A 27,098-nucleotide genomic window follows, 5' to 3' on the forward strand; every position below is an offset into this window, starting at 1 on the left:
GTCGGCCTCATCACGGGCGACGAGGACAGGGCGTACAGAGAACTGATCAAGGAGTTTGTGGAACTGCCTCCGGATCAACACGGGGAAAACCAGGGAGATGGTGGTAGATTTCCACACGCGTAGCCAGGTCCCCCCCGACACCGGTGAACATCCAGGGAATGGACATCGAGCGGGTGGATTCTTATGTACCCGGGTGTCTACCTCAACAATAAACTGGACTGGACTGAAAACACCGATGCGCTATACAGAAAGGGCCAGAGCAGACTTTATCTGCTAAGGAGGCTCAGGTCCTTTGGAGTGCAGGGGGCACTCCTAAGGACCTTCTACAACACGGTGGTGGCATCAGCCATTTTCTATGGAGTGGTCTGCTGGAGCAGCAGCATCTCAGCGGCGGAAGGGAAGAGACTCGACAAGCTGATCAGGAAGGCCAGCTCTGTCCTGGGTTGCCCCTTCGACTCAGTGCAGGCGGTGGGAGAGAGGAGGATGATGGCAAAGTTAACATCGCTGCTGGACAACGACTCCCACCCCATGCAGGACACTGTCACTACACTGAGTAGACAATAGACAATAGGTGCAGGAGGAGGCCATTTGGGCCTTCGAGCCAGCACCGCCATTCAATGTGATCATGGCTGATCATTCTTAATCAGTACCCCGTTCCTGCCTTCTCCCCATACCCCCTGACTCCGCTATCCTTAAGAGCTCTATCTAGCTCTCTCTTGAATGCATTCAGATAATTGGCCTCCACTGCCTTCTCCCCATACCCCCTGACTCCGCTATCCTTAAGAGCTCTATCTAGCTCTCTCTTGAATGCATTCAGATAATTGGCCTCCACTGCCTTCTGAGGCAGAGAATTCCACAGATTCACAACTCTCTGACTGAAAAGGTTTTTCCTCATCTTCGTTCTAAATGGCCTACCCCTTATTCTTAAACTGTGGCCCCTTGTACTGGACTCCAGAACAAGGGGCCACACTGTTCAGTGACAGACTCCTTCACCCCAAGTGCATGAAGGAGAGATATAGGAGGTCCTTCCTTCCCGCTGCTGTGAGACTGCACAACCAGCACTGCTCCCAGCAGACGAGTCAACAATAACAGCTAAGAACACACAGAAAACTGATGACAATTTATGTATCTTTTATTTATAATGAATGATCTCTTGCTCTCTTGCTATCCACTTTGCTGCTGTAACACTGTAAATTTCCCCGGTGTGGGACGAATAAAGGAATATATTATTATATTATTATTATTATCTACAGTTCTTTGTTACCACATTTAACCAATTTGTTGCAGAATGGCATGCAAGGTGTCCTGGATGTAGGTGGGAAGGGATTGGACAAGAGGAGGCAGGATAGAATCAAGGTATGTGGAGAGTTCAGTGGAGCAGGCAGAAGCAATGGGTCTACCTGGTTGGTTCTGCTTGTGGATGTTTGAGAGGTAGTAGCAGGCCATGAGGGGCTGGGGAACAATGAAGTTGGAGGCTGTGGAGGGCAGACAGGCCACAGGTGATGAAGTCAGAGATGGTCCTGGAGCTCATCTGTGGGGTCATGATCAAGGGTTAGGTACGAGGCATCCGAGAGCTGGCATCTGGCCTTGGCAGGGCAGAGGTCAGCTCACCAGACTACAATGGCACCTCCCTTTGTCAGTGGATTTGATGATAATGTCGGGGGTCAGCGACGGTGACAAACATGGACTCGGTGACGTTTCGGTAACCACTGGCACTCGGTCAGCCGAGGCCTACAGGATCTCCCAGTTGCCCACTATTTCAGCTCCCCTTCCCTTTCCCACACTGGCCTCTCTGTCCTGGACCTCCTCCATTGCCAAAGTGAGGCCACATGCAAATTGGAGGAACAGCACCTCATATTTCGCTTGGGTAGCTGACACCCCAGCGGTATGAATGTTGAATTCTGTAGTTTTAAGTAACTTTATCTTAAACCTCCCTCACCTTCTCCCTCGCCCATTCCTCCACCCTAGTCGTTTTACCAGTCCCACAGTTCTCCAACATTGTTTTCCTCTTGAGATCACACCTTTCCAGCCAACAATGTGCTTACAGGCACCACCCTGCCCGAGGTCAATTGTGGCCCCCCCTGACTGGTCCTGGTCTTTTCCCCTCTTCAGTGCTCCCCCACCCCCCAACCCCTAACCCCCAACTTTCAGTTGAAGAAGGGTCCCAACCCGAAACATCATCCACCCTTTTTCTCCAGAGATGCTGCCTGACCTGCTGAGTTATTCCATCACTTTGAGTCTACCTTTAGTATGAACTAGCATCTACATCTCCTTGTTACCACCTTTAACCAATTTGTTGCAGCACAGCTACAATAATGGGATTCAAACAATAAAGTGGAAACTGTCCACAAAAAGTGCTACAATACCATCCAGATAATTACTGAGTCATCAGTCCTATCAAACGATCCAACAGGCTCATTGTCAATGCTGCCAGAGGCTCTGGTGGATTCCATTGCAGAGCTCAATACAATTGTAGCAATGTCAGCAGACAGCAGTCGACAAGTCGACCAGGTCCAACATCTTCAGCTGCCTCATCAGTAAACCTCCCTAAAGTTAAGGGTGAAGATGTTTTCTGACAAAGGCATAATTTTCAACTCCTCTCAGATGATAAAAGTGTATGTTCCCTCATACAAGAATAGTGGCGCAGGAGTGTGTTAATGTTGACTTCAACGGTCAGGTGTCGAGTATAAAAGTCGGAAGACTTCTTGCAGTTGTATAAAACTTTAGTTTGGAGCGTTGTGGTTTTACGGCCAGTTCTGGCCGCCATATTAATTGTTGGAAGGAAACGTGGTACCAACGTTTCAGTGGACATATGAACAAGCATGGAATGGTAGGATTTAGCCTATGTGCAGGCACATGGAATTAGTTTCGATTGGCATCATGATTAGCATAGACACCAATGTGAGCCAAAAGGCCTGTTCTTGTGCTGTTCTTCGGTATCACTTTAGGTATCACTTTATCAATTTGGTACCAACTGATTTTGCAACCACTGAATGAACCAGGCTTCCATTTGCAGAACCATCCCCTCCCTCAATCAAACTGTCCACCACCCTTGGCTGAATATCCCCACCACTACACCCTTCAATGGCCCATCAAAACCCCTCCATACCACAAGGCTGGACTCGGTCCTCTAGGACTGAGTTTATCACTCCAGGCCTCAGTAGCAAGTGTCTAACCACTGACCCTCTAAACTCCTGCCATTACCTCCCACCTTGGACTGTGAGGCAGTGCAGGAATCAATAATTACCTTTGAGATGCTTTGCAGAGCATGATGAAAACAAGGAATAACAACATATAACAACAGTTGTGCCTGAGGTTTTTGGTACTGAGGCTTTCATGGCTAATATGACCTACTAGGTGAGATGAGAAACTGTCGATGCTACAACCCTGTTCAAGGCACAAAGTGGTGGAGGAATGGCCTAATTCTCTTCCTAGAACTTGTGGACTTGTGAATTCAAATCCACAGAAAGCTAAGCTGATATTTGAACTCAAACCTGGTCTCTGGATTATTAATCCAATGGCATAACTACTGCACTCCTAAACCCAACAAGATTAAAAGATGATTTACAACATGCAAACACAAACATTTCCCACATTATATGAACGTTACAAAGCTGCAGTTGAACAATCATATTAAGTGTGGATATACGCAGAGTGCTGGCGTAACTCAACGGGTCAGGCAGCATCTTTCGAGAAAATGGATGGGTGACGTTTTGTGTCGGGACCCTTCTTCAGACCTGTCCAATGATGGGTCCCAACCCACAACGTCACCCACATGGCGTTTTTTCCAGAGATGCCGCCTCCCCACTGAGTTACTCCAGCACTTTGTGTCTATCTTTGGTATAAACCAGCGTCTGCACATATTAAGTGTGGGATTGGGTTTTGAGTAAAACAGAGACGGAAAATGTTGCAAATACTCAGCAAGTCAGGTAGCTTTAGTGGAAGAAGAATTAATACATCAAGTCAATGCTGTCTAGCTTTCTGTGTATTTCCACTTTTTTCTGTTTCCTTTTTTAGATATCCAGCATCTGTGTTTTTGCAGCTGGAGAAAGAAAGAACAAATCGAACGTAAAGGTAGACACAAAATGCTGGAGTAACTCAGCGGGTCAGGCAGCATCTCGGGAAAGAAGGAATGGGTGACGTTTCGGGTCGAGACCCTTCTTCAGACTGATGTCGGGGGTGAGACAAAGGATTATCCTTCCTTTGTCCCACCCCCGACATCAGTCTGAAGAAGGGTCTCGACCCGAAACGTCACCCATTCCTTCTCTCCCGAGATGCTGCCTGACCTGCTGAGTTACTCCAGCATTTTGTGAATAAATCGATTTGTACCAGCATCTGCAGCACTTTTTTGGTGATGGGTCCCTACCAATTGAAAGACACACACTAAATGGGTCTGCTTTCAATCTTTGGGGAAGTTGGCCTGGTGATCATGTTTGCCTGGAGTTTGTGGAAATCGCCATCTAATTATACTATATATTCACCATCCTCTATCATTTCACGTTATTAAAGCGTTAAAATAAAACAATCCAACAAGGATGTAACATTATTGATTTTTTTATTTATTCTCATGCTGTAAAATATTTACCACGTTCCTTTATGTAGAAAGCAGGGACAAATAAAGTGCGAATATTTTTTTATAATTAAGTGTTACAAAATAGATCTCATTAAAAATGCCTCATTCATAAAATAACAACAAATTATATTTAATTTGCCAAGACCATCTGAATGTTACGAAGCAAAATGAAACCATTTTAAATACTGTACATCGCATTTCTGAATCTTAAAAAGGTTTAACAGCACGCCTTCGCCCAGGGTGACTCTCACTAACTCCAAAGCATCCGACTCACAGCTTCGATGTCAATCTTGATTCTGAATCAGATCATTTATCCACGTCACTGCTGAGGACGCCTGCTTTCATCTCAGCGATATCACTTCAACCCACGGGGCTGCATCAGCCCATCAGCCAATGCAAGCCTTCTTCGTGCTGATGGTATTTCCAGACGATAACTAACAACCCAGCCAACTCATTCTATGCAGACACTGGCTTTCCAGCTTCCCCCACCCCCTCCCCCTTCTGTCATCAGTCTGAAGAAAGATCCCAACCCAAAATGTCGCCTATCCATGCCGTACAGATGTGCTGTCTGACCCACACTTACTCCAGCCAGGGCCGTTTTTACAGCATTATGGGCCCCCGGGCAAAGCAGTGTACTGGGGCCCCTACCGTTACTCTCCCCCACCCCCCTTTCCCTACCAGCCCCCCCCCCCCCCCCCCTGTCGTGCCGGCGAAAAGCACTTACCGAAAAGCACTTAGCGATGGACTTAGGGTGCTACATTGTTGCGAAAAGCACTTACAGATCGCTGTGAGAAGGTCTTAGGGACCGAAAATGTTGCGAAAAAAGCACTTATTGAACCTACATTTTTAAAGTAGTATTTATTTATTGCAAGTCACTTAACATACACAGATCAGCATGGGGCCCCTATGCTCGTGGGCCCCCGGGCAAGTGCCCATCAGGCCCATGCGTTAAGACGGCCCTGACTCCAGCACTTTGTGTTTTCCTACTCCCTCATTTGATTGAAACCATTCGCAACCCTCTCGTCATACCAAGTCATCCTCGGCCTCTCGCCCCTCGGCTGCATTGACACTAGGTGAACTATTTTTGCTTGGCAACACTCCCGGAGATGTCCTGGGTTGATTTATTACATTAGAGCTCCTACATGAGTACAAACTGCAGTTTCCGTTGTTTGTTTTATCAATTTCAAACTTGGTAAAATAAAAATAAATACACTTAAATACTTCATCTAAAAATACAACTAAAACTTAATGCTGAGCAAAAAAAAACGACCTGCTGGAAGAACTCAGCAGGCCAGGCAGCATCCGTGGAGGATATGAACAGATGACATTTTAGATGGGGACTGGTCAGCCTGAAGATGGGTGGTCTGTCCAGTCCCTCCACAGATGCTTCCTGACCTGCTGCGTTCCTCCATCACTTTGTGTTTTGCTCAGGATTCCAGCATCAGCAGGTTGGTTTTTTTTGGTGTCTCCGTAAAACTTAGCGTTGTCCCTTGCAGTTGCTGGTGTTGTGGTGAAGGGGAATGCTGATGCTGGGCCAGTTTGCTGGGCAGACACCTCATATTACCGAACTGCCACAAACCCTGCCACTGGACCTGAGTGAATGTCTGACCGCATCCCTGGAAAATGCTGCAGACAGACGACAACCAGACTGGGGCTTTCATGTTCGTGCACAAATCCTTACGTTTGCTGATGTTTCTCCACAAATTTTCTAAGACATTTGGAAACCATGTTTTTTGAACATTCCGTGGGATTGATTGTTGGTAACACAATACAACTGCTTCCATCATCAATATTACGAGGAGCGTGTTCTCAGATCAGCTGCCAACACTGCCCTGCCCAGTAACACAGGAGGATTCTATCCTTGCCTCATGTGGCCTCATCCATGTGCTGACTCGGCCTTGCCTGGCCACTACCTCACGGGCTTTCTCTGGCTTCCTCGCACAACCCAAAAAGGCAGGTCGGTGGGTTACTTTGCTGCTGAAAATTATCCCTGGGTGTAGGTTAACAGCATAAAGAAATCAAAAGGGGATTGATGGGCATGTGTGAGAGAGAATAAGTCACGATGCATCAGAGAAATAAGATGGGAGAACAGAACATTGTGTCTGCCTTCGATCTAAACCAGCATCTGCAGTTGTTTCCTACACAGAACTATTGGGATTGCTCTCCCCTTGCCTGAATGGGCTGACCATGTTCATGTGATAGGACCAGAATTAGGCCATTCGGCCCATCAAGTCCTCCGTTCAATAATGGCTGATCTATCTTTCCCTCTTAACCCCATTCTCCCGCCTTCTCTCCATAACTTGCTCCCTGGAGTGAATTACTTCTAATCTTTTAATATTACACCGATTAACAGAATGAACTGTTTATGACTAGTTTGGAAAGAGGATTTGCTTCGATTAAAACACCCAGTGCCGGGTCAGGCTTCAGTCTGAAGAAGTCCCGACCCCAAATCTCGCCTGGCTATTCCCTCCCCAGGTGCTGCCTGACCCGCTGAGTTCCCCCAGCACTTTGTGTTCTGCTAAAAAAAACTCCACCGTCTGCAGTTCTTTGTGTCTCCATTGTGCTTTAATTAACCTCCCCCAGCCAGCACACATTGCCTCAAAATCTTTCGTAGGGTGGCATTCAGCTAATAGCATTTGCCTGACTTATGTTACCTGTCACAGACTGATTTTGAAAATCAACACAGTAAGCAGCGTTAATAAATAAAACTGCTGCCTTTAAATGTGGAATCGGGCACCTCTGTTACAGTAGAAAATGTCACAGTAGACAAACGGTCGTAAACAAATACCTGGAACCAGTTGCTCGTTATAACAGCATTTGATAACGTTTTCATTGTTAATCAACATGGAAAAAGTCGGCAGGTTGAACGTGAAATGAAACTTTTGTATTCAATGAAGTTAAACATCCGCACAAACCCAGGAGTTAATTTAAAATAAGCTTTAAAAATGAGAGTGGACGATTTGGGAAGGAACAACATTTACACGACCAGGAGATAAAACATCCACTTCCCAATCGAATGAAGATAATGGTATTTTACATCTTACAACACCAATAAAAGAGTGCGCTGTTGATGTCCGCGTTGGGGCATTCTGTAGCTCAATGCAGCTGTGATGTGGTCTGGAGCCTAGTTATAGCAGCTACGCGTCTGGTCTGGGCACTGCGAAACCAACGTGGCTTTGTCTTTGTGATGTTGACTGAAAGATCAGCTTTCGTCCGGGTCCCCAGACAACACTTTCCAGCCACCTGCTCAAAAACAAGCGCCGTGAGATCTTCCCCATCTACCTTCCACGTTTCTGAAAGGCAGCATAGGCGACCCAACCTGCAATGTTACAGAAGCGCAATATTGCCCCTGGTCCAAGTCTTTGGGGCAAAACGTGAAGCAACGACCTTCTAACTCATCAACGACCCGTGGCCGGTCATCGTGCATGTAAATCTCAAAGTCAACATTGGTGGTCCCACTAATGTTTCATGCAATGGGAAGCATCTGAAGAAAGTTGGACTCAGTGGATGAGAAGGTGTCCTCTATTATTATTGGGGTAAATCTTGGGGAAAGGGAAAGCGCCGGGCGTCCAGTCTAGTCTAGTCTAGTCTAGTCTAGTCCAGTCCAGTCCAGTCTAGTCTAGTCCAGTCCAGTCTAGTGCAGTCTAGTCTAGTCTAGTCTAGTCCAGTCCAGTCCAGTCCAGTCTAGTCCAGTCCAGTCCAGTCCAGTCTAGTCCAGTACAGTCTAGTCTAGTCCAGTCCAGTCCAGTCTAGTCCAGTCCAGTCCAATCCAGATCAGTTCTTTTCTGGCAACGCCTGCAGGCGTTTGTGGAATAACTGGTGCACCCCTTTGCGGAAGCGCTGGTCGCTGACACTGTAGATGACCACATTGCAGCAGCTGTTGGAGGCCAGGATCCAGAAGGCGAAGAAGGAGAAGTTGCACCAACAGTAGCCGCTGACGTTGCCAACCACGAAGGCGGCGATGGGGCTGAAGGAAGCGGCGAAGGCCAAGGTGAGGATGGCGATGGTCTTGGCCGCTTTGATGTCGGAGAAGGACGGGCGAGGGGGTCCCGGGAAGCGGTCGGTCTCCACCAGGAGCTTGCGCTTCGTGGAGCAGCGGCGGATGGTGTTGAGGGACAGCGCGTTAACCACCAAGGTGCCGCCCAGCAGCGTGAAGTCGAAGGCGGGGAAGAGCAGGAGGATGCTCCAGGTGGGCGAGGCTGGAGGTGGCGGGTCTGGAGGTGTCGGGAGCGGTGCGTAGTTGCACATAAGGCTGCATTGGTTGTACTCCAGGGTGAAGCGGTCGCTGAAGAGGAGCGGCGAGGCGGCCAGCAGGAAGGCGGAGAGCCACGACAGGCCGATGGTGGCCAGGGTCCGGCGGCGGGTCACCACTGCGCCTTTACGCAGCGGCCTCAGGATGGCCACGCTCCTCTCCGCCGTCAGCAGGAAGATGGTGCTGATGGACACGAAGGTGCAGCCGGCGAACACCAGGCCGACCAGGTGGCAGGGCCACCACCAGCCGCCTCCTGCCCTGACCGAGTGGCCGAGCGCCCAGGCCGGAGCCGCGCCGCCGCTCCACATGCCCACCGCCTCTGTGTACATGGAGAACGGGACCACCAGCAGCCCCACAGCCAGGTCGGCCAGGGCTAGGGACACCTTCAGGTAAACCTGCGGGGTACGGAGCTGCCTGGTCCCCAGCAACACGGTGACTGTGATGGAGTTGCCCACCACAGCGGCGCACGACAGCCCGGCCATGAAGGTGATGGCCAGCACCCTGGACAGCGGCGCACAGCAGCACCAGGTACAGCCCTGCCCTGTCCCCTGCCCCGGCCCCTGCACCGTGCCGTTACTGCCCGCAGACCAAGCCAGGCCGGGGCAGCTCATGTTGCCCAGCTCGTCCCTCATGCCGCGATCGTCCGCCCAGCTCTGGCCCAAAGCCGCATGGTGACCCATCCGTCCATCCAGCCGGCGCCACCTGCAGAGGGAGGAGAGAGAGGTCAGGTATAGATAGGCTTGTATACACTGGGATTTAGAAGGATGAGAGGGGATCTTATCGAAACGTATAAGATTATTAAGGGGTTGGACACGTTAGAGGCAGGAAACATGTTCCCAATGTTGGGGGAGTCCAGAACAAGGGGCCACAGTTTAAGAATAAGAGGTAGGCCATTTAGAATGGAGATGAGGAAAAACTTTTTCAGTCAGAGAGTTGTGAATCTGTGGAATTTTCTGCCTCAGAAGGCAGTGGAGGCCGATTCTCTGAATGTATTCAAGAGAGAGCTAGATAGAGCTCTTAAGGATAGCGGAGTCAGGGGGTATGGGGAGAAGGCGGGAACAGGGTACTGATTGAGAATGATCAGCCATGATCACATTGAATGGCGGTGCTGGCTCGAAGGGCCGAATGGCCTACTCCTGCACCTATTGTCTATTGTTAACACATTTTTCACACAGAGAGTGGTGAATCTGTGGAATTATCTGCCACAGAAGGTAGTTGAGGCCAGTTCATTGGCTATATTTAAGAGGGATTTAGATGTGGCCCTTGTGGCTAAAGGGATCAGGAGGTATGGAGAGAAGGCAGGTACGGGATACTGAGTTGGATGATCAGCCATGATCATATTGAATGGCGGTGCGTACAGGCTCGAAGGGCCGAATGGCCTACTCCTGCACCTATTTTCTATGTTTCTATGTTTTCTATATCTAACCAGCAAAAACACCGCCCTTTCTCCAATGTCCACGCGTCCTAACGTGGGATGAGTCTCGACCCCCCAACGTCGCCCATCCCTTCTCTCCAGAGTTGCGCATCACAACGCTACTTCTACACAACACTAACAGTTGTGTGATCACTGCGTCTTTTATTGTGCACGAAAGAAAACTGCAGATGCTGCTTTAAATCGATGGTAGACACAAAGTGCTGGAGTAACTCAGCGGGTCAGGCAGCATCTGTGGAGAGAAGGGACGGGTGACGTTTCGGGTCGAGACCCTTCTTCCTTCTCACCAGAGATGCTGCCTGACCCGCTGAGTTACTCCAGTTTTCTTTCATACACAATAAAAGACGCAGTGATCACACAACTGTTAGTGTTGTGTAGAAGTAGAAGTAGAAGTAGTGCAGGTGCCGATTCACAAAACAAAACACGACACAAAGTGCTGGAGTAACTCAGCGGGTCAGGCAGCATCTCTGGAGAGAAGGAATGAGTGGCGTTTCGGGTCGAGACCCTTTTTCAGACTGAAGAAGGATCTCGCTGAGTTGCTCCAACACTTTGTGTGGTGTTTAGTTTTGTAAACCGGCATCTACAGCTCCTTGTTTCTACACAATGCTGAGTTACTCCAGCACTTTGTGTCTATCTTTGTAAACCAGCACCTGCAGTTCCTTCCCACACCTTCCAATGTTACACTTTTATCATCCGCCCAGCGCGCACACGGCGTGGCGTCGTCTGTGGTCGCGATGTCAGCAAAACATTCACCTTGGCGACAGTTATGGGAAGGGGGAGAACATTCATGGGAGAAAAATACATTCGGGGCTTTGATGCAGACCGGGCAGTTGGAAGTAACTGGATAAGTCCGCCAATGGGCTAGTAGAGGAACAATGGGCCGAATCGCCGAACGCTTTAACATCTATCCATTCTAACTTATCCATAACAATATCACAGCTCCGTTAACCAGCTTTCCGTTCAGTTATTTTTTAAGATTGTGATAGCGGATCATTGCCAGCGACCCAATTCGTGAAACAGTGAAACCAGCAGCTCCAGGAACAGCATCTGTGGAGGGAAATACACAGTTGACCCTTCATGCAGACTTATCCACCCCCCTATCCACCCCCCTCCATCCACCCCCTCCCTCTCCCCCTCCCTCTCCCCCTCCCCTCCTCCCCTCCCCTCCTCCCCTCCCCTCTTCCACCCCCCTCCCCCTCCCCTCCTTCCACTTCCCCCTCTCCCCCTCCACCTCCTCCCCCTCCCCCTCCCCTCCACCTCCCCTCCTTCCACCCTCCCCCCTTCCACCCCCTCACCCCTCCACCCCCCTCACCCCTCCACCCCCCTCACCCCTCCACCCCCCTCCCTCTCCCCCACAGATGCTGCCCGACCCGCTGGGTCTCTCCAGCCGACACCCGCAGCCTCATGTCCCTCCTGATCTCTGGCCCACCTAGTCACTGCTGTGATGGACGCCGCTTACTTTAAGGTGCAGTTGTGTGGAGCCGGAGAGTCCGACTAGAGCTGGCAGCCTCCTCGCCCGCCCGCCCACCTTTGCCTCGGCGCCGGCTTCACATGAAGCCTGTTAGTGAGCGGGACCCTGGGCTCCCAGCACTGACGTTAGTCGGCATCACTGAGTCCAGCCTTCCTCTCTCCCGCCTGTCCCACTGATGCCTGAGCTTGGAGATTACACTGGAGCGCACACAGCCCGGGGCAGCTCCAACCCTCCAACCCTCCCTCCCTCCCTCGGTGACACTATCAGCCAGTGGGGTCGGGGTAGATCCACTGCTTCTCATCAACGCTGCCAGCGCCCTCCCTCCCACCCACCCACCCACCCACCAACCACAGGGATGTGAATGAGTTTTACACATTACACAGAGATGTAAATACAATCAGGCGCCAACAGCTTCAGTCATTGTTTTGTCCATTAGTTCAGAGATACAGCGCGCAAGCAGGCCCTTCAGCCCAACGAGTCCCGCAGCGACTAGCACACTAACACTACTACCCCGCACACACCAGGGACACTTTGCACTTATAACCAAGCCAATTAACCCGCAAACATGTCCGTCTTTGGAGTGTGGGTGGAAACCGGAGCTCCCGGAGAAAACCCACGCGGGTCACAGGGAGAACGTGCAAACTCAAAAGGGCCATGATTTGTGGACTAATTTAATTTACTGTATTAATTTATTTTTTTGTGTTAACATTTTGTTTTCTATTGTGTTTTGTAGTTTAGCACAATCCGCAGGCGTTGCCACTTTCATTTCACAGCACATCTTGTATGTGGATGTGACAAATAAACTTGACTTGATTTAAAGGGGGGAAGAAACACAAAGTACTGAAGTAACTCAGCGGGTCAGACAGCATCTTGGCAAGGCATGGGCATGTGACAGTTTGGGTCGGGTGGGGGGGAGGGGGGGGGAGGGAGGGAGGAGGGGGGGAGGGGAGTGTGTGGGCAAGAGGGAAAGAAAGAAGGTGATAGAGGTCTTTGGCCTAAGGTGGGAAGAATGGAGTGTGAGAGAGCACCAGGGTAGATAAGAGAGGAGGGAGAGGGACAAACTGGGATGTGGGTTTCCTGATACTGGAGAATGGAATAGTCTCCAGTTTGTAGACTGCTCAGGTGGAATCTGAGGTGTTGCTCCTGTAGCTTGTGTCAGGCCTCACCCTGGCAGTGGAGGGAACCAGTCAGTGTGGGAATGGTCAGGAGAATTAGAATGGCTGGCAATTGGGAGAAGCAGATGGCCACTGTGCACAGAGCGCAGGTACTCAGCAAAGCAGCTGCAGAAGGGTCTCGACCTGAAACATCACATATTCCTTTTCTGCGGAGGTGCTCTCCTGACCCGCTGAGTTCCTCCTGCTATTTGTGTCTATCTTCAGTGTAGACCAGCATCTGCAGTTTCTTCCTGCGTGCTCAGCAAAGCTGCCGCCAGCTTTGTGATTGGCCTCACTGATGTAAAGGAGTCACGTCCAAGAGCACTGAACGCAACGGATGAGAATGGAAGGGCGTTTCCAGAGGGGGGTGAATGGACCTGATGAGCAAACGAGGGGGCGATGGAAAGAGTGCTTCCTGCGGAAAGCAGAGGGGGGTGTGGAGGGGAAGATGTGATTGTCGGTTCAATCATGCGGAAATGTCAGAGAACGATGTGCTGGACCACTACATTTTAATGGTAAAATAGTTGTAACATTAACACTGCTGGATGGTGTACAGTTCTGCAGTGCTATGGGGAAATATTGAAACTCTGGATTCAGGCCCCATTTTTTTATTTTCAAAGAAGATAGACGCTGGAGGAACTCAGTGGCTCAGGCAGCATCTCAGGACAAAAGGAACAGGTGACATTTCGGGTCGAGACTGTTCTTCAGACTTCTTTTCATCCAGATTAATGATGAGACGGTCATCCATTCAACTTCAAAAAAGCAGTCTGAAGAAGGGTTCGAACCCGAAACGTCACCTACTCCTCTTTCCCAGAGAATGCTGCCAGACCCGCTGAGTTACTCCAGCTTTTTGTGTCCAACCTCACAAACTGTGTTTCGAGACAGAGAAGCACAGTGCCAGGAAATTAAAAATGAAACATGATACAATAGATTCATCCAAAATTAGTTTAAGCCGCATCAAAGAAAGGATGGTGAAACACATTGCAGACAACTGTAAAGCACTACACGTACAAACATCAATGAAGAATGCAGGTACTTGACAAATCAAGAGTCAAGGGTCAAGAGGGTTGCATTGTCATATGCCCCAGATAGAAGAATGAAATTATTACTTACAGCAGCACAACAGAATATGTAAACATGATAGCCAAGGATGAAGTAAAATGTCTGGTGGGCTGCTGGATTGAATGACAATAGACAATAGACAATAGGTGCAGGAGTAGGCCATTCGGCCCTTCGAGCCAGCACCGCCATTCAATGTGATCATGGCTGATCATTCTCAATCAGTACCCCATTCCTGCCTTCTCCCCATACCCCCTGACTCTGCTATCCTTAAGAGCTCTATCTAGCTCTCTCTTGAATGCATTCAAAGAATTGGCCTCCACTGCCTTCTGAGGCAGAGAATTCCACAGATTCACAACTCTCTGACTGAAAAAGTTTTTCCTCATCTCCGTTCTAAATGGCCTACCCCTTATTCTTAAACTGTGGCCCCTTGTTCTGGACTCCCCCAACATTTGGGAATATGTTTCCTGCCTCTAACGTGTCCAACCCCTTAATAATCTTATACGTTTCGATAAGATCCCCTCTCATCCTTCTAAATTCCACATATGACAGTCCCGCCATTCCGGGAATTAACCTAGTAAACCTACGCTGCACGCCCTCAATAGCAAGAATATCCTTCCTCAAATTTGGAGACCAAAACTGCACACAGTACTCCAGGTGCGGTCTCACTAGGGCCCTGTACAACTGCACAAGGACCTCTTTGCTCCTATACTCAACTCCTCTTGTTATGACGGCCAACATTCCATTGGCTTTCTTCACTGCCTGCTGTACCTGCATACTTCCTTTCAATGACTGATGCTCAGCATATTACAACAATGCAGAAAGACTAGATCAAGTAGAATACTCAGCTCCAGAGCCAGAGCAGTCGAGGGCAAGTCAGATGAAATCACGCTCAAGCTGTGGAGTACTTTCATCAGCAGGCATCAAGGGTTATCAAGACCCGGAAACAGCTCTGAGAAATGCCACACAGTTAATGACTCAATTACAATGAAACGCGGGGGAAGCTCGAGCTTTTCAGTCTTTAATTTAATTGACCTTATTAAAGTTTAGAAGATAGTAAATGGAGTTAATGGAAGGATGATGTGCAGACACAGGTTCAAATTAGTAAAAAGCTAATATACGATACGATACGATACAATACGATAAAACTTTATTCATCCCCAGAGGGAAACTGGTCTGCCGACAGTCACAACACACAAGTTACACAAACACTTGAAATTCAAAGTGAAGAAAAGAAAAAGACAAGCGACTGTTGGCTGGCTGCCATGTGCACAGCGCCTTCACCGGAACGAACAAACAAACAAACAAACACAGACTTATCCCCTGGGCAGAGGATTCTAAACTAGAGTGCCCCTCCCCTCCCCCACACTGGGTCCCCCTTTGTTCTGCCACCATCCCTCTCGGCGGTTTCCCCACGCCAGGTCCCCATTGTCTTCCCCTCCCCCCTCACACTCATCGACCGTGAGGCCCCCCTGCCACCGAGGCTCCCGTTGCCACCGAGCCCCACATTGCCACCGAGCCCCACATTGCCACCGAGCCCCACATTGCCACCGAGCCCCACATTGCCACCGAGCCCCACATTGCCACCGAGCCCCACATTGCCACCGAGGCTCCCGTTGCCACCGAGCCCCACATTGCCACCGAGCCCCACATTGCCACCGAGGCGCCACAGTCGCCAAGGCCCCGCTGCCAAGTCCCCTATCGCCGCCAACCCTGAGGCTCATTCGGCTCGGACAGGCCTCGTTGCCCGGCCTCTACGCAGCACAAGAGTCCACATCTTGAACCACCAACACAGTAGATGAGGTTGGAGGAGGTGCAAGCGAACCTCTGCCTAACCTGAAAGGACTGTCGGGGTCCCTGGACAGAGTCAAGGGAGGAGGTATAGGGACAGATGTTGCATCTTCTGCAGTTGCAAGGGCAGGTACCAGGGGAAGGGGTGGTTTGGGTGGGAAGGGATGAGTTAACCAGGGAGTTGCGGAGGGAATGGTCTCTGTGGAAGGCGGAAAGGGGTGGAGATGGGAAAATGTGACTAGTGTTGGGATCCTTTTGGAGATGGCGAAAATGTCAGAAGGTTATGTGTTGTATGCGAAGGCTGATGGGGTGGAAGGTAAGGACTAGGGGGACTCTGTCTCTGTTGCGACTAGGGGGAGGGGGAGCAAGGGTGGAGCTGCGGGGTACCAAGGAACCATGAGTGAGGGCCTCATTTATGATGGGAGAGGGGAACCCCCGTTCTCTAAAGAATGAGGACATCTCGGATGTCCTGGTATGGAACACCTCATCTTGGGCGCAGATGTGGCATAGGCGGAGGAATTGGGAGTAGAGGGATGAAGTCTTTGCAGGAAGCAGGGTGGGAAGTAGTGTAGTCAAGATAGTTTTGGGAGACAGTGGGTTTGTAATGGATGTCCATCGATAGTCTATTTCCTGTGATGGAGACTCTGAAATCAAGAAAGGGGAGGGAAGTGTCGGAGATGGTCCAAGTGAATTTGAGTACAGGATGGAAATTGGTGTTGAAGTTGATGAAGTCCATGAGTTCTGCATGGGTGCAGGAGGTAGCACCGATGCAATGGTCAATGTAATGGACATAATGTCTGGGCATAGGGCCAGTGTACGCCTGGAACAGGGATTGTTCAACGTACCCAACAAAGAGGCAGGCATAGCTGGGGCCCATGCGAGTGCACATAGCTACGCCTTGGAATTGGAGGAAGTGGGAAGAGTTTAAAGGAGAAGTTGTTGAGGGTGAGGACCAGCTCCACTAGCTTAGTCATGGAGTCATAAAACTGTACAGCAATGAAACAGACCCTTTGGACGATTGGTCCCTGCTGAGCACTGTCCTATCTATAATCCACTTGCCTGCGTTAATTCCACATCCCTCGATACTTTGTTCGTTCAAGTGTCTGCCCAGGTGGCCCTTAACTGTTACTGTCCGTCCTCCACCACCTCCTCTGGCAGCTCATTCAGATACCAACTACCTCTTTATTGAACAAGAAACACCCTCAGATCATAAGGTCGTGATAGGAGCAGAATTAAGCCATTTGTCCCATCAAGTCTGCTCCACCATTCAATCATGGCTGACCTATCTCTCCTTCCTAGCCCCATTCTCCTGCCTTCTCCCCATAACCCCTGACACCCATATTAACCAAGAATCTATCTATCTCTGCCTTAAAAATATCCATTGACTTGGCCTCCACTGCCTTCTGTGGACGAGGTTAAAGGTCGTCTGAGGCTGCTGGATTGAATGCTCAGCATATTACAACATTGTAGAAAGACCAGATCAAGCAGAATACTGAGCTACAGAGCCCGAGCAGTCGAGGACAAGTCAGATGAAATCATGCTCAAGCTGTGGAGTACTTTCATCAGCAGGCATCAAGACCCGGAAACAGCTCTGAGAAATACCACACAGTTAATGACTCAATTACAAGGAAGAGTGGGAGAAGCTTGAGCGTTTCAGCCTTTAATTTAATTGAGCTTATTAAAGTTTAGAAGATAGTAAATGGAGTTAATGGAAGGATGATGTGCAGACACAGGTTCAAATTAGAAAAAGCTAATACACGATACGATACGATAAACCTTTATTCATCCCCGGAGGGGAAATTGGTCTGCTGACAGTCACAACACACAAGGTACACAAACACTTGAAGGCCTCCACTGCCTTCTGTGGCAAAGAATTCCACAAATGCACCACCCTCTGACTCAAGAAATTCCTCCTCATTTCCTTCCTAAAGGAATGTCCTTTAATTCTGAGGCTATGACTTCTCGTCCTCGACTCTCCCACTAGTGGAAACATTCTCTCCGCATCCACTCTATCCAAAACATCCACTATTCCCTCTAAACCTCATCCTTCTCACTTTAAACCTGTCAAGTCAAGTCAAGTCAATTTTATTTGTATAGCACATTTAAAAACAACCCACGTTGACCAAAGTGCTGTACATCTGATTAGGTACTAAGGAAAAAAATGAAACATACAGTAGCACGCAAACAGTTCACAGCGCCTCCTCAATGAGCCTCAAACGCTAAGGAGTAGAAATAGGTTTTGAGCCTGGACTTAAAGGAGTCGATGGAGGGGGCAGTTCTGATGGGGAGTGGGTTGCTGTTCCACAGTCTAGGAGCTGCAACCGCAAAAGCGCGGTCACCCCTGAGCTTAAGCCTAGACCGCGGGATAGTGAGTAGCCCCAAGTCGGCCGACCTGAGGGACCTGGAGTTAGAGAGGGGGGTTAGAAGATTTTTGATGTAGGTGGGGGAATGTCCATTTAGGGCTTTATACGTGAATAGGAGGAGCTTGAAGTTGATTCTGTACCGTACAGGGAGCTAGTGGAGAGAGGCCAGAATCGGGGTGATGTGGTCCCTTTTACGGGTACCCGTCAGGAGTCTCGCTGCGGTGTTTTGGACCAGTTACAGGCGGGACAGGGAAGATTGGCTGATCCCAGTGTATAGGGAGTTGCAGTAGTCTAGGCGGGAGGAAATGAAAGCGTGAATGATTTTCTCTGTGTCGTCGAATTGGAGGAAAGGTTTGATTTTAGCTATGGTTCGAAGTTGGAAGAAACTGGCTTTTACCACAGTGTTGACTTGCTTATCAAATTTTAATGCAGAGTCAAATATCATGCCGAGGTTTTTGACATGGCAGGATAGACTTCCAAGACTGCCTGTTATCAATTTGATGGAGTCGGGGGGGGCCGAATAGGATGACCTCAGACTTGCTCTCATTTAATTGGAGGAAGTTCTGTGCCATCCAACATTTTATGTCCTCAAGGCAGTGTAAGAGGCTGTTTAAATTTGACTGGTTGTTGGGTTTCAGGGGGAGGTAAAGCTGAGTGTCATCGGCATAGCAGTGGAAAGAAATGCCGTGCCTTTGAATGATTTGGCCAAGGGGGAGCATGTATAGAGAGAAAAGAATGGGGCCTAGGATGGAGCCTAGTGGAACTCCGCAGGAGAGGCTAGCTGGAGCAGAGGAATAACTGCCTATGTTGATGGCGAAACTCCTATCTTTGAGGTACGAAGCGAACCAGCTCAGGGCAGTGCCATCAATGCCAACCGCATACCGGAGACGGTCAATAAGGATGGTGTGGTCCACTGTATCGAACGCTGCGCTGAGGTCGAGAAGGAGCAGGATTGCACAGTCGCCGGTGTCGATGGCGAGAAATGCCCTGGGAAAGACAGACTCTGCCTATCTACCCATTCTAGTGCTCTCATAATTTCACAGTTGGGAGAAGTGGTGCCAATGCAATTAAGTGAGAAGATATCATTGTGCCTATATGTAAAATGCAAAAACTAACTTCCCCAAACTGCGGCAGAAATAATCCCATCATTGAAAAGTGAGGACTACTTCTATGTGCCCATCCTTTGTTTTATTTCTTTAGACATCAAATCCTTGGATGAAAAGACCTTTATCTCCAAAAAATGATTTCGTCTCTTGGCCTGCTGGTAATTCACAGAATTCCCTTTATGATCAAAGGTTCAGGCATCCCTGGACTCTGGATGTAAATAGATCCATTGTTTAGGCTTCTAACAGAATGGCTGACACTGAAAGGTGGGTGTCAACTAATCCTATTCAGTGGGTTTGGCTCCAACTTTGGTTTAATAGATATGTGTACCTTCTTCAGAAAATTATGATTTACATATGGGTGAGAGCAAATGCTAACAATCAAGTAAAAATATCTCATCTTAAAATGAAATTCGGTAGTAAAGGAACAAAATGGGTGAGGAAATGGAAAGTGAAAATCAAATTGCAAAAATACTCCAGCAGTGTCTTGTTAGAGTATGTGTAGGAAGGAACTGCAGGTGCTGGTTTACACCGAAGATAGACACTAACTGCTGGAGTAACAGGCAGCATCTCTGGAGAGAAGGAATGGATGACGTTTCGGGTCAAGACCTTCCTTCAGAAAAAGGGTCTGAAGAAGGGTCTCGACCTGAAACGTCACCCATTCCTTCTCTCCAGAGATGCTGCCTGTCCCGCTGAGTTACTCCAGCATTTTGTGTCTATCTTCTTAGAATATGTTAGAATATGTTCATTTCTATCACAGCTTATTTAAAAGATGGAATGATCGCCCACTCTTCAGCTTCTGCAATTTCTATTCCTTGAAATGTGACTTTCTTTGGGTCAGCTAACCTGACATTTTCGGTTTGCATTTCATTCCATGGTCTGTTTCAGATGTTAAAGTTCAAATCAGTTCAATTATTAAAACTTAACAATGAAATAATTATTCTCGTAAAAATGACTAAAGGTAAATCATATAAGTGAGCAAAGCTAGGAATAACATCAAAACACAGGACAAATGGGCGTTTTTCTTTTGGATATCCTCTAACGAATCCACTTTTAAACACTGCTGGAGTATTTTTGCAGTTATAACGCTTGTTGAATATTATAATTTCCTCGCTTATTTTGTTCCTTAACTACCCAATTTCTACTTATGAATCAGTTGCTAAGATTTAATAACATTGAGTCACAAAGTATCCCTCTGAACTTTCCCTATCCATTAACCTGTCCAAATGTCTTATAAACTTTGTATTTAAACTTCCTCTGCTACTTTCTGGTTCTACACACTCACCATCTGCGTGAAAAGCAGACCACTTAGTTCCACTTTAGTTCTTTCCCCCTTTCACGTTAAACCGACAGTGTGTCCTTTAGTTTTAGACCCTCTCATCCCGCGAAGCAGATTGTGACTATCCACCTAATTAATCTATGTCCCTCATGATTTTATAATTGTCTTTTACATCACCCCTCAGTCTGCTTTGCTTCACAGAAAGCAGTCTCAATCTATTCAGCTTCTACTCATAACTCAAGCCCTTCAGGCCCAGCAACATGCTCAGGCTTTATATATTGGGAGTATTCCGTGCACACACAGTATATTAAGAATGTTGCTTCAGAGATAAAAATGGCACATTTGCCATATGAACTCTTGAAATACTGAATACCAAGATGAAAGAGTGGGAACAGTGCTGCAGCAGCTGGCTGAGGTGCTGCCTCACATCGCCAGAGACCCAGCTTCCATCCTGACTTCAGGTGCCGTCTGCGTGCAGTTTGCGCATTCCCCCTGTGACCGTGTGGGCTTACGTTTTCTCCCACGTCCCAAAGGGCAGCACAGTGGTGTAGCACTATGACAAACGTTCACTTCCTCAAGTGTATACACAAAATGCTGGAGTGACTCAGCGGGATGGGCAGCATCTCTGGTGAGAAGGAATGGGGGACGTTTCAGGTCGAGACCCTTCCTCAGACTGAGAGTCAGGGGAGAGGAAAGCGAGATTATGGAAGTGTACAAAGGACATGGAAGATGTGAAAAGCACAGATCAAAGCAGACGGTGATCAAAGGAAATGTACAATGGTTCATTGTTTATAGGTTACAGTTTAGTTTATTGTCACGTGTACCGAGGTACAGTGAAAAGCTTTCGTTGCGTGCTAACCAGTCAGCAGAAAGACAAGACATGATTACAATTGAACCATTTACAGTGTATAGATACATGATCAGGGAATAACGTTTAGTGCAAGACGGATGAGGGGAAGATGACAACGAAGCATACAAACAGTCCTTCCTCTCCTGGGCAATTGCCTTGAGCTCACTGCCATACAGCATGTGCACAATCTAGTTTAGTTTAGTTTTTTAGTTCAGTTCACTTTATTATTACATGTACTGAGGTACAGTGAAAAGCTTTTGTTGTGTGCTAACCAGTCAGTGGAAAGACACTCATGGATCTTCACTCGTACACTGATCAGCCAAAACATTATGACCACCTGCCTAATATGCTGCTGGTCCTCCGTGTGCAGCCCCATACGCAGCAGGGTGCGATGCACTGTGCATTGTGACACATTCCTCCCATGACCACCATTCACATTTTCTGTGCCACAGTAGTCCTCCTGTCGGTTCGGACCAGACGGGATAGCCTTCGTTGCCCTCGCGCATCGATGAGCCTTGGGCGCCCAACACCCTGTCTGTCGCCGGTTTGTGGTTTGTCCCTCCTCGGACCACTGTCGGTAGGTACTCACCACTGCTGACCGGGAGCACCCCACAAGCCTTGCCATTTCAGAGATGCTCTGACCCAGTCGTCTGGCCATAACCATTTGGCCCTTGTCAAAGTCGCTCAGGAATGGTGACTCCTGCCCATTTCTTCTGCATCCAACACATCAACTTCAAGAACTGACTGTTCACTTGCTGCCTAATATATCCCACCCCTTGACAGGTGCCATTGTAACAAGATAATCAATGTTATTCACTTCGCCTGTCAGTGGTCATAATGTTTTGGCTGATCGGTGTAGATGGTGGCAGTTCAACAAGCTGGCTCACCACTATCTTCTCAATGGCATTTAAGGATGATCATTCAATTATGACCTTGCCAACGGTGCCATCATCTCATGAGAGAATTTATAAAGACGTAACAGTTGTTGCATGTCTGCCATGCCACATCCTTTCCAGTCTTAACTGAACCCCGGGAGAAGACTTTTGACAAGAGTAAAGATAGTGTTAATGTAAAACTTCAGGAATGTGCACTCAACTTTAATTTGCCCTCTGGGGTTCGGACGGTAATGAGAGTCCTCTCTGACAGACCAGATTTGTGTTGCATCAACAGCGGTGTGCTTCAAATCGCATATTTTTCTCAAATGCAAAGCTTGCAGCTGAATGAAATGTAATCAGCTGTGAAATATCTCAATCTTCTGGGAATAGTCTTTGGGTTTTTTTACAAACGAAATGAGGTGAAGTTACTAATAATCGCTACGGGGCAAATGTGCCAATGTCCTTATTGCATTATGCTGACAATTACTTAGGGATCAGGCCTGTCAGACCATTCCTGCACTTGTGGGAACTTCAGAGTCCTGGCATTAGCTCTTAATAATTATGGGAAAGGTGAACATTTAACACGGCAATCAATTGACTGATTGAGGCAGCCAATCTTGAAGATAGACACAAAATGCTGGAGTAACTCAGCGGGACAGGCAGCATCTCTGGAGAAAAGGAATTGGTCACTTCCAAATAATATAATAAAGAATAGTGACCAACTGTGGGCCCAGCCATAACTTTGGTTACGGGCCTCCAGTCTGACAAACAAGTCTCTACAAACACTTTCTGTTCCCTACTTTCAAGCCAATTTTGTATACAATTGGCTTGCTCATCCTGGATCTCATGTGTTCTAACCTTCCAGACCAGCCTAACACGTATTACCTTGTCAAAAGCCTTGCTAAAGTTTACTTAGATAATGTCTCATCAATCTTTCGGTCACAGCTTAAAAAACTCACTCAAACTGGTGAGACACAAGCTTCCACACAGCTCCCCCTGGACATCCCCCAGGATCGAGGATGACTTGCTTCCATTCCAGTTTTGTGGAGAGGAAGACGCTTGCATGTGGATTCTTCGAAGACACATTAGCTGTTGCACAGCAGTATCTTTACCAAGCAACATCTTGGCCCAAAGGCCCGGAAATGCGAATCAGTTGGAAACTCATTGGACTGTACAGGCTTAGTACACACATGTATGTAGACGCACACATTCTCAGCACACGATCTTGCACACACCCTTTTCCTCAGTCCCTCTCCTTCACATTCTTCACCCTGAACCTCTTCAGTCTTCCAACTCCGGTCTCTCTCTCATTCCATTCCCTGTTCCTCATGTCTCTTTCTCTCCTCTATTCCTCTCTCTCTCAGATCCCTTCACCTTCACTCACCCTCGTTCCCTCTCAGCCATCTTTCAAATCCTTTGCTCTCTCTGAGAATCTATGCTATTAGCTGATATAGTTAATTAGAGATATTGATATTTTGTTGTAGATAGTTGAGATGGTTTCTTTTGTTGTTGTTTTAGCTAATATAAAATGAATGCTTATTTTCAGCAGAAAGCAGTAAGATTGATGCTTGTGGCAGAAATGTTATCCTTGGGAATGGAATGTGTTTGTCCCTTTACGAATTTAATCAGACGTTTCCGTTCATTCACTCATTTTTGGAATGAGATATCACTGGAATGGTCAGATGTTATTAACAGACCAGCCTCACATGTATTACCTTGTCAAAAGCCTTGCTTTTCAGACATTAGTGATGAACCGTCTTCTTGAACTTTTGCTTTCTTTCTGGTGAGGGCACTCTCAACAATTCATTCGAATCGCATCGTCCAAAACTTACGTACAGCAAAGATATAGTTCCAATGTATGGCAGTGGCTAACCTGGAGCAGTCCCGACATGTAATGGTGTCACATGGTATCACATGCATCTGCCTCACTATGTGTGTGTAGCTGTGTCCTCTTGGTCGAGGGGGTGAATATTTAGGGTGGTTAGGTTGAGTCCTCTGGAGTTTAGTTGTTCCCTCACAAGGGAGGTGGGCTATTCTGAAGCAATTGCACAGAGAAGGCTCAGGTACAGCCGTCCTGTAAGACAGTTGCTGCCTTCCCTTGTTGCTCAGTAGCCAAGGCCCAACCGGGTGGAAGTCACTGATAATCTGAAAGAAGAAAGCTACAAGGATGGAATTATTTTGAGAGGAGGAGAGATGTCTGCTTATAGTAGCTGCATTTTATACAGTTCTGGATCGGAATAAGCGAGCAATGGGATGTGAAAATGTGTAATCAAAATGAGCCTGCTGTCATACTTGCCAATTATTATCGTGTTATGGGGAAGGAGCTGCTTTCCTCGGGTTACTAAGAAACTATGCAAAACATCCGACATAAAGTACAGTCATTTATTTCCTGTTTATTATAATTAAGAAAAATAATTTATATTGATGGAAAAGCAGCTGTGTGAAAATATTATGTTTGAAATCTGGATCGAATTAAATTAAGGAATGACTCAGTACATGGTTTTACAGATACAAGGAATGAGTAGGTCAGAGATCCACTCAGAAAGGTAAGCATCTATTCCTTTGTTAATGCAAAATCCATGGTAAAAGCAAAAGGCCGTGATACAATGACATTTATATGAGTTAAGAAACACATCACATTAATTTTGCTGTTATGCACAGCAAGGGCTTAAAGCACCAACTCTTCTAACGCATTAAAGAACTGTAACTGACAATAAATCATGCATGCTATATAAAGAACTGTTACTCCTGAAGAGTGCGTTCTTGGTCTTTAGAAATATAAGTAAGCAATAAGGTTGGCAGGAAAGGGTTATGTGGTGAAATATCAAACACAGCTATTTCTTTCCGTTAATGTTGCCGATGCTGTTCATTTTCAAAATTTATGTTTTTATTTTAGAAGCCTGGATCTTCAATTTTTTTATTCCTTCAGCTGCACAGTTGTTTATCTTTAAACAATACAGAAGATGAGTCTTTAATTTTGCAGATAACAACAGACATTTTAATAAATTAAAAATTTAGTTCAACATCACATAGTAAGGTCATATATATATATATATATGAACTTACTTTGTAATTTCTATTCACAAAATGCTGGAGTAACTCAGCAGGTCAGGTAGCATCTTAGGAGAGAAGGAATGGGTGACGTTTCGGGTCGAGACCCTTGTTCAGACTGACAAAGACTGACTATATATATATATATATATATATACACACACACACACACACACACACGCACACACACAAGGATATATATATATATATATATATATATATATACATACACACACACACACACACACACACACACACACACATGTAGCCCTGGCATTCCCTCTCTCTCTATTCCTCTCCCACCCAAGTCGCACCAGCTCATTTTTACCCTACAAACAGCTAACAATGGCCTGTTTCCTTTATCATCATTACTTTTTTGCATATCTTTCATTCATTGTTCTTTATCTCTCCACATCACTGTCTATATCTCTCGTTTTCCTTATCCCTAACCAGTCTGAAGATGGTCACAACTTATCTTATGTGTCTATCTTATATATATATATATATATATACACGGGGGTGTTTGTGTGTGTGTGTGTAACTCAGCAGGACAGGCAGCATCTCTGGAGGAGAGGAATCGGTGATGTTATATATATATATAATGTGTGAGTGTGTGTGTACAAGGATATATATCTTTTTTTTTAACGTAAGTGTGTGTATATATATATGATATTGCAGTCCAACTCCTGTGGGCTTTATCTTTAAAAAGAAAAAGTAATCTAAATGTGATAGATCTCAGACATCAGAATTATAATGCACGATACATTCATGCCTATTGATTGCAGTGCAGGCAGCATTCCATCTTCATGCTTAGTGATTTTTTAAGTGAATTTCCTTTCTTGTCAGTGTTACTGTACTGAGTCAGGAATAATACCGTGTACAGCTAGCACAGGTTAAAGCTAGTGTGCATCTATTAAAGGAAATCACATCGTGGACAGAACAGTATTAGTAGTTATGTGTAGGAAGGAACTGCAGGTGGTGTTTTACACTGAAGATAGACCCAAAATGCTGGAGTAACTCAGCGGGACAGGCAGAGAATACCATCAAAGGCTATTGGGCAGTAAACATTTTTTTACTTTCATCTTGCTTTTTAAACATATGAATAATATTTTTAATAACTGTACACAATGCCATGTACAATGCTCACATAATTCATTTTCAGACATTGTTAAGTTTTCTGTTGAAAGCTGTTCATTTCTTGGATGAGACTTTGAGACTTTGCCCTCAGACAGTGCCTGAGTGATATCAAAGAGCTATTGGATAGTTCTACATTTGTTGTCTCCAGGAAGAGCAGTATGTGACTGGGGACTGTGTTTACTTACATAGTGTACACTGTTTGTTCTTGTAACTCACTGTGGTAAAACCATATTCTTGAACACGTAGATCGGATCAGAACCATGAATAGACACAAAATACTGGAGTAACTCAGCAGGACAGGCAGCATCTCTGGATAGAAGGACTGCAGAAATGCTGCATGTCCCGCTGAGTTACTCCAGCATGTTGTGTCTACCTTTGGTGTAAACCAGCATCTGCAGTTCCTTCCCACACATTGGATCAGAACCATGTTGTAACATGTTCTTCAACAATTGGGAAAGAAAGGAGAATTTAGAAGAATGATGCTCATGTAAAGGTTGCATGAATCTACCAGTGGCCAGTCTCAATCCTTGATCCTAGCTGAACAAATCATGGTTAATGTGTTGGAAGGAACTGCAGATGCTGGTATAAAGCGGAGATAGACACAAAGACCTATAGTAACTCAGCGGGACAGGCAGCATCTCTGGAGAGAAGGAATGCGTGACGTTTCGGGTGGAGATCCTGTCTGGAGAAGGGTCTTGACCCGAAACG

General features: G+C 47.0%; 1 protein-coding gene across 2 annotated transcripts in view; it reads right to left on the minus strand.

The window, feature by feature from the left end:
• Positions 1 to 5,285: 5,285 nt before the first annotated feature.
• Positions 5,286 to 27,098, minus strand: part of LOC144594867 (5-hydroxytryptamine receptor 1B) — a 51,779-nt gene continuing 29,966 nt past the window's right edge. Inside the window, exons 1-2 of one of the 2 annotated variants that reach the window (XM_078401783.1) lie at positions 11,717 to 11,878; positions 5,286 to 9,527 (exon numbers count right to left, since the gene is read on the minus strand). In XM_078401783.1, coding sequence (XP_078257909.1) covers positions 8,348 to 9,505 — 1,158 coding nt within the window. In that variant the 5' untranslated portion in view covers positions 9,506 to 9,527; positions 11,717 to 11,878 and the 3' untranslated portion in view covers positions 5,286 to 8,347. Of the gene's footprint in view, positions 9,528 to 11,716; positions 11,879 to 27,098 lie in introns of those variants that run through there. The other variant, XM_078401784.1, reaches the window with a different exon arrangement.

The sequence above is a fragment of the Rhinoraja longicauda genome, chromosome 6, assembly GCF_053455715.1.
Source record: "Rhinoraja longicauda isolate Sanriku21f chromosome 6, sRhiLon1.1, whole genome shotgun sequence".
NCBI lineage: Eukaryota > Metazoa > Chordata > Chondrichthyes > Rajiformes > Arhynchobatidae > Rhinoraja > Rhinoraja longicauda.